A 9058-nucleotide genomic window follows, 5' to 3' on the forward strand; every position below is an offset into this window, starting at 1 on the left:
AAACCGGTACAAATATACTTTTTTTTAAATGTAAGGCTATTAGGTGAAACATAAAGCATTGTATGCACCACAGGCGTTACGGAGATAATAATGCCCATCAGGCCGAAACCTATCCCTGGGGCCAAAGACCCTCGGGCCAGTTCGGCCCTCAGGGCATTATAAGGTCCGTAACGCCCTTGGTACATAAATAGCTATATTATTATTACTCTGTGTGATCAATTGAGTACCTCAGAAGAAACTCAATAATTTCTTTTCACAAAATGTCCTGTCACGGTCGCCAAATTTTGTGTCGTGCACCAAAAGAAACTACCCGTTTCAAAGGGCCGTCGACGGGTTCTTTAAATAAAACTACCGAGATGTCTGTACATAAAACTTTTTTCTGACAATGTCAAAATCTTACTGGTTTTTATTTTAGGTTTTGTTGTATTCGATTCGCTCTCTTTTCTCCCTCCGTTCATCCGTCTCATATACTAGCATCTCTGACAATTGTTGTCCACTCTCTTTTTGGAGTCAATCTTCTACTGTGACATTTCCCCAGAACTAATAGCACGTCCGCACATTCATTCGTAAAAGGAGTTCCAAAGTGCGAGCTCACGTTCAAAGTCACAGTTTAACAAATTAACCAACCCCACAATTTTCTTTTTTGAGAGGTTAAGTATTCCAATACAAGTTCCATTCCACAAAGTTGAAATTTGATTGTCTAATCTAAGTTCTCATGACGAAAGTTTTGTATTTTGTATTAGGTACTTAAAATGTAAACAAAATAAATTAGACAAGCGAATATTGTTTAAACTTATTTATTTTTTATGGAGAATGTGAAAAAGTTATATCGAGATCCGGTTATATCTTATTAATTATACTTATATAAAGAAAAAAGACTAGTTTTTTAAATTTAGGATTTTCAAATTTTTTTGGCTGACTTTATACACTGAACAGGCACTTGTCATTTAGGCGTATCCTAAATTCTCAAAATTTTCTGTAATTTGTATAACAGCACATCGTGGAGACTTCTATTTTGGTTCATATCACACGGCAAATGTGTCACATGTTCTGGATATAGCTTTATCACATTCTCCATAAATAATAAATAAGTTTAAATAATCTTTGTTTGTATAATTTAAGCGTCTGCGCAAGATTATTAATTATTTTAGAAATCTTTCAAGTATCCGATAACTGTATTTCTTGCGCATTTGATTATATTAACAATGGCCACTTTCATCATGTCAACTAAGGGGACAATATTGAAAAGGTGATGCGATAAAATAGCCACACAAAAACATTAAATTGACAATATTTCAAAAAATGAATAATTTTGGAATAGAGAGAATAAATAAGATAAAATTATCAGAAAAAAGGGGTTGCAATTTGAGAACATTTTGAGCGACTTTATCAGCGTCACTTTGAAACTATTTTTTTAACACACTGTATTAAAAGTTTTAAAAATATTCGAAATTCCATTAAAGTAAGTCCTTCTCAACAAAAAATGAGACTCAAATTAAGTAGCACATATTTCCTTATTAAAAAATAATTATTATTATTCGACTGGGTGCAAGTTATTTCTTACATAGACTTTCAAATATAGCAAAAACGGTTAGACTGGGGTGTTAGATGTTATACACGAAATATATTAAGGACGTGGAGGAGAAACCAAAAACTTAATAATATATAGGGCATTCTATTTAAAATAAGTTAGTTCGTTGTTCGCTTGCCCTCAATTACGTCGGCACACTGTGCAAATTTCAAATTTCTCCCAATAATAGTTTTAGGACCAGATATTGATCGCGGCGGTTCCGGCGCGACACCCTATATATTATACCAAAAAAATACTTTAAAAGTTATTGTAATTAAAGCAGCTCAGTAGCTAAAAATGTTTAGATAAGACATTGATAAATGAGTTCAAATTCGGGAGAGGTTTTAAAAGAACCGGTCGCTTTGTAGTATATTAAGCAATCGATTGGAATCATCGTTGTAATATGTCTCTCTGTTTAATAGAGCTGTTGTTGTACGGAGCTTACTTTCATATGGCGCCCTATTACAATTAAAATAAAGCCATTTTAGTACAACCTTTCGTTTTTTATAATAAAAATATATTACGCCGTTTAGAGGAATGTTATACACCAAAATGTTGGCTTTATTTGCCAAGATGTAAAAACTTGAGTTAATAATTAAATTCCTAATTCCTAATCAATCCATCATGGAAGAGTTCTGGTGTAATGTGTGCGACAAAAATTTGGGAAATTTAAAAACTTATAAGACTATGGAATTGTTGCAAACACCTGAAGTTTTAATGAGTTTTAATCAGTGACCCCAAAAGCAAGTAGATAATCTAGGATAAAAATATCCAAATCAATTATTATTTCGTTAATTTAAACCTAAGATAATTGTAAAAAATTCTAAATTTTTGAATGAATACAATCCAGGAGTCAAACGAAAATGACCATTATGTCAGTTTACTTATCTATCTACCGATCCAGCAGAGTACTGAAAAGAATACTGATGAAGGATTTTTAACAAATGAAATTATCCGGCAATCAAAATCTCGTTTGTAATCTTTTCATATTGCTGGGTAGAACAAGACAAGACTATAATATAAGGCTTTTCCAAAATCCCCTTTCCGGGTTATTCGTGAAATATGAAGCAGAGGCGGTTCACTTTAAATTGGACATTTTAAATGTATTAATAACAGAACTCCTATTGTTGAGCAAATAAATGATGCTTACTTTCGATCTCTGTTTTATTTATAGTATATTTCGCGGCTTAAACAATCAAGTGTCAGTAACAAAATATTGAAACTGTAATTAATATTCAAGTAGTTTTCCAATTTGACTGTAAAGTTTTGCTTCAATCATACGATCACCAAAATTCAAAACTTGAAAATAAAAACAATTGGTATGCTCAGAAATATTGTAAAACTACGTTAAGTCTCTTTTTTGGGTTATCCATATTTTGAATGTAATTGTGTGTATACTTAAACCTTCAATCTAAGTACTTCTACTGAGATGCATAAAAAACCTATTGATTATGAGGCAGCGTATGTAGATTGCTAAGAAAATAAAATGATTTGCGAGGGTTTGTCTGTTTGCGTTAACCAATATCTGAGAAAAAATAAAAATTCTCTTAGTATAAAGTTGATTAACTTTCAGCTCTGCTACTTCTGATTGTGTCTATTCTTTCTAGTAAATATTGATTAATAATCAACATAAAAGTAATAATACATCCGGAGTGTGCAACTCGGTGCGCCCCTGATTAAAGTAAGGTTATATGGATCGCGTCTTCATTTTGCTATGTCGGCAATAAAACTCTGGCACCGGAACGAGATTTGCATAAAAATATGTCGGAGCGACTGAAAGACGAAATTTGAGCAGTCCGGAGATATAAATTGGCGTTATGAAGAAATCCGGATATCTCAATTCCAACAGCACTCTCATGAGTTGAGACCTGATTTTATTGATGGTTTGCGACGAATACTTTATGCGTTATTCAGTCCCCCTCTTTTCCCAGACACTGTTTATACGCCTTTTGGGGTTTTACAAAAGTATCACTGTGTATGCATACTTTTATTGCATTAAATTTAATGTGCAGCTCAGGCATTTTTTCTATGCGAATTTCGCTTGGAAATATTGAAATCCGGTTACGATTTGAATAGTATCCTAATTCTTGCAGTGTAAGTATTATTATAGATGCTCAACTTTTATTAAAGCGTAGATCCGCTTTGTTGGAATGTCTTCGGAAATATCAAATCAATAGGTACGAACTCTTAGATAAACAAAATAATTTAATAACAATATTTTAATCATAATCACTTATTATTTTTAAAAAATTGTAGCAAACAGACTCTTCGTTGAAGCGTTCTGTATTCAAGTATTCACTATATCAATCACATTATATTTTAATGGGAATATCGTGTTATAATTGAGCTTTTAGAGAAGTAGATAATTTACGTCAATAGTTTTGCTACTGTTTGCTGGAAAATGAGTTTCAAAACTATGACGCGAAACTTCAAACCGACGAATAGAGCTCATAGAAAGGAAATGAGTTGCAGAATCGTTGATGAAACCAATTCTGTTCTGGAAAAAAATGGGTTGGAGTACGAAAAGCTTCTCGTAGCCCATACAAAGCAAATTGTTATTTCTCAGCCGACTTTATGATATATTTGTGATGGCTTTATGGGCTTTATAAAACGGGTCAGTAATTGCTAAGGTTTAATAGGCTGTGCTTCCTTACAATGATTTCTTGTCAAGCTGAGCATGAAAATGTCATAGCAGTTTAAACGTAATGATTGTATCCACTATCTTATACATCTGTGACATAAACTACCACAGTATACAACGGAAAAAATATGGAAAAATTTAATGATATGATAATAACTTTTACAAAGAAGCATCACTGCGATTGCTTTCGGTTTGGTCTAAGCCCGCATGACCGAAACTGGTAAATTCGAAAATTTACATAGAACACAGGTGTAGGTATTATAAACAAGCACGTTCTAAACACACATTTCTTAATTAAATCTTACAAGTGAAATAATCCTAACGTGTACTTACGTGCCAATGACGGCCGGAAATGGATTGCTCTCTGGTAGCTCTGAATAGCGTCGTCAAGCTCGTGTTTGCTCTGCAACAGGATGGCCCTAAAACAATGGTATATTGTATTCAATTGTGCTCCCTTATATGTTCAATTGATGTGAAGGGGGTCAGAGTGATATTGCCGATGACTACTTTGACTAACAATAGACACCTACTTGTCCTGATCGGATACGACACCTAACATTGCAATTGAAATGGTGGGTCTAAGAAAAGCCTGAAAATATTAAGAATATTGCACATAATAATATCTAAAATTGATGGTGAGAAAAAAATGGCTTAAAAGGTTACTATTTGATTCGTGGAATTCAGATGTGTAGCTAATATGCTTATAAATATAAGTACGACACAATTTGCTACCATTTTCTTTAAATCCAAATTTACATTATTGTCTTGTTGGAAATGAAATTCCTTGATTAGAGAAATACGAACATCTGATCAAGTATAATTAGATTTAAAGAAAATAAAACTTTTTATGTGTTATGGCATAATAATTTTTCACCATGTTAATACTTTTTTCACTCGTTTCTAAGATCATTTTATTAGCAAGATAACTCTTTAGTAGTGCCGTAATAGTACGCGTAATTGGAAACGCTATTTTACGTCAATATCTTAATTGCAATCTAGAAAATTTGTTGAAGAAACAAGCACCGTTCCAGGAATATGAGCTTGGGTGTCAAAAGCAGCAATAAAAAATCAGCCTTAATTGCCAATCAAAATAAGAAGCGTAGGGATAATGGAGTTTTTGGTAGACGGTAAAAAGTCGGTCTCCTTCCCAAACAGAATTTGCTTTAATTGTTAAATTAAAATTGACACGGAAGAAGATGAACAAAAATAAATAGAAAGGAAGTTAGTGCGTACACACTGCATTAAAATAAAAAAAACTTGTAGCGTTACTTTATATTCAAGGATACTCATTTAAATTACACGCTCTTATAATAGGATGACAGAGTCATGGATGAACTAAATGGGTTGAACAGATGCATCTAAAAATTTGGGAATGTTTGTTAAAAATTAGGTGGTTCTGTCTTCAGTTTTCCAGTTTATCAATTTGAATCATTTCAAGTGGGGGAAGTTGATCCAAAGTTGTTCTCGATATTCTAAGATTTTGAAGTTATTTAAATAATTATATGGCATTCTTTATACCTCTAATTTATAACATTTACAATCTACAATATGTAAAATTTTCTATAAGAGACTTAATCGATTATTTTCTGTAATTTTTATGTGTATGTTACCGGCTATGTAATTTGAGTGTGGACAAACGAATTTCACCTCGAAAGTCGAACTACCTAATAGTAAGAGTTTAAGATATTTATTTCAACGTTTTTGCGGCATTTGAATGGCAGGCACTAAAAGCGCTGAGTCCAGCGGAATCCTATAATATAAAATTATTCCGGCTATGGTTTCGATTGCGGTAAAAACAACTTCGGTTCCAATGAAGTCGATTAAGCGACGCGACATATCTAATAGCTACCTCTCAACTGATTATACTGCGCTAGGAGACATTTGTTGACCTTGAAGCCTGCAGACTAGAAAATTTGTAAAATAGGCATAACCTTAACGTTAGTATTTCATTATTTCGAATTAAAAAGTAACAGATATATCGAATAGCTTTGAAATGCCCATTTATTGACGATACAAAGTATGTAACCTAATGTGCTTAGCGGTTATAATTCATACCCTTTCGAAAACAAAATTCACATTTTAAAAGTTGGTTACCGATTAAAGGATTAAGATGATCCTATTATTATAGAGCCGAAGATCTCATGAGGCTAATGTTACAACTCGTGCTGATGACCTGGCAAACAGAAAAAGTTTAAAAAAATCCATGAGAATTGGTAAATTCGAAGCACAACTTGATTAAGGCACAAACGTAAAGGGAATTGGAAATAAGCAAACACTTTCATTGTTTTAGACATATATACGTATATTTAAATAATTCTAAAAACAAAAATCTACAGCACCGCTTCTAAACTCCCATTAAAGTGAGTATCCTCTTGATAATATGCAGCCTTAAACATGGTTTGTGGATTGTCACGATAAGGATTAAAAGTGAATTACTATGCAAAGTGAACATCTTGCCCAAGAACAAGATGACTTTTTAACGAGGAATAAAGTTTGGCGGAATATGCCCTCATTTACAATATTTAATGATTTTATAACAGGATATTTCAAATAAACTTTACATCTCTTTCTTCATAAATATTTTACAATTACATTAAAGCAAATATAGATAATTACACTGAAGAACGTATACATTTAATATAAAAAACACAGTTATTTTCAGTACTTTTAATGTCTCTAATCAATTTAAATACTATTTGTGAACAGTAATTAATGTTGATCCTATCTGTCCGGCTCACTGTGAAACGAAAATGTCTTTAACAAATACCCCTGGCACATTGGAAAAATAATTTATTACTTCCCAGTCTTGAAAATAAGGGACAAAGCCCATCAAAATACTCCCAACAATGGACTGCTGAATACAAAATTTACAATGTTATTTCGCTTCTACCTTAAAACGTTGATTACACGGATAATAACACCAGTTCTTTTAAATAACACCCGACGACGCGCTATTCCATAATTCATATTATTCCGTCCGAAGCTATTATCTCGCAAAAGTGTAATTTAAATTTTCCTTTGAGCCATCAGCTACCATTGTTATTTGCTGAATTGAACGATAAAAGAAGTAATTTGCTATTCGGATTTTTTGACGATACATCGTATACTAAGAATATTTGATGTTTTATACATAAGGTAACCCGAACTTTCGGAAAATAAATTATTGATGAGTAGCCATTTCTAGTGGTAATTGAAAGGTCGTTAAGCCAAATTCTTTTTTCATTATTTCAGATAATATCATCGAATTAGTCAGCAGGTTTCAAGAATATATTGAGAAATAGATTTGCCAGCATTCAGTGTATGAGTGATGAACTCCTTATGTATGAAATGGAAACCAAGAGGTTAATAGGTGTAGAAAGCACTAACCTAACTGAGCATTTCGCGCCCCGATCTAAGTATTGGGATAAACGAGCTGGCTAATTGCCGAGGAGCAGAGCCATTCAAAAGAGGAGGAAGAAAAAGAAGAAGTTTTAGGCATTACTAATATCGCTCATAATAAAGTTAAATTTGAGTTTCACTAAACTGTTTCTGAAAATGTTTACATTTTCCAGTAGTTTGCAAGGTCGCCTCAATCCTGAGAACTAAATCGAAAACTAAACTTAACGAGCAATATCTGACGTGCACTAAAATTTAATCTATTTATCTCGAAGAATTGTAAGTTAGAAGATTTTCAAAATTATACAGATATTTTCCTATATTATATTTAAATATCCACAATTATAGTATTGAAAGGCAAAAGTCAATTCAGAAATAATATAAGTATCAGAATTATAATATTAGACTCACAAATATATAATTATTGAAATTAACTGGTTACATTTTCCAAAAATAAACAGACCGTTCTTCAACAGTATTATAGGCCGCACAATAAGGTGAAAGTTTTGCTGGTGAAAGCTTTAGTTAGTACCCATACAACTCTGAACCATTTTTTGTTTTCGTTGAGTTCCTGGCCGAAAGCATTTTTAAAAACCATTTCCATTCCATTAAACCATATTTTATTTTACCCCGCATTAACTCTAAACAGGAAAAACGCTAAAAGCATTTGGATACTTTTACATGACTTGCACATTATGTAGGAGCGCAAAAATAACCCCAACAAGTAAAAAGCATACTTTATTATTCTGCTTACATAAAAAGGAATAATGACTTTTGAATAACATCAATAAGATATTCAGAGGAAACGTTACGCTGTGCATAAACTTTATACATATTTGATATATTCGAGGTTGTTAAAATATAAAAGAATTATTATTCCATGCTGAACAGGGAATGAGAGATTGAGAACGAAAATTTTTTGCAGAATTTGTGTGTACTTAGCAAAGTAATCATTGAAAATGGCTGGCTCGTGTGGACGTTTGATTTTAGTTGGAGCGTGACCTTATGTTTCTTAAGTTCATAGCATTCAGGTTTTCGGTAGGATAGAAGCGATATTTCAAACAACAACTTAGTATCTAAGACAAAACAGTTGTCCGATCATAGATACATACGATTCTACATCGAATCGGAAGAGGTTCCCCTCTCGGTGTATAGAAATCCGAAAACAACTGATTGGGCCTCTCACAAAGAGAATCTTAGGTTGCAGCTGGGGGACTGCTCAACTGAGGCACATAGTGTGCAGGAGTTAGAACTGATGGCGACTACCGTCACATCAGCAATAAAATCACCCTACGAATCCGCATGCCCTCTGAAGTCGAAGAGGCAAACGGGGACATCCAAATGGTGGAACCCGGGACTCTCAACGATGAGGGAAACGGTGAGAAAGCTATTTAACAGGGCCAAACGAAACGGGGCCTTCTGGGGTAAATACAAGACATCCCTGACTACATATGGCAACGCCATCAAAAAAG

General features: G+C 33.2%; 1 protein-coding gene across 1 annotated transcript in view; it reads right to left on the minus strand.

Moving 5' to 3' along the window:
* The window catches only part of LOC109545939 (protein O-mannosyl-transferase TMTC2), a 365218-nt gene that overhangs the window by 150135 nt on the left and 206025 nt on the right, over positions 1-9058 (minus strand). Inside the window, exon 7 of the mRNA XM_048661437.1 lies at positions 4545-4630. Within this exon, the coding sequence (XP_048517394.1) occupies positions 4545-4630 (86 nt within the window). The remainder of the gene's footprint in view (positions 1-4544; positions 4631-9058) is intronic.

This window comes from Dendroctonus ponderosae, unplaced genomic scaffold, assembly GCF_020466585.1.
Source record: "Dendroctonus ponderosae isolate FM_Combo_2020 unplaced genomic scaffold, Dpon_F_20191213v2 Dpon_F_20191213_1, whole genome shotgun sequence".
NCBI classification, from domain to species: Eukaryota; Metazoa; Arthropoda; class Insecta; order Coleoptera; family Curculionidae; genus Dendroctonus; species Dendroctonus ponderosae.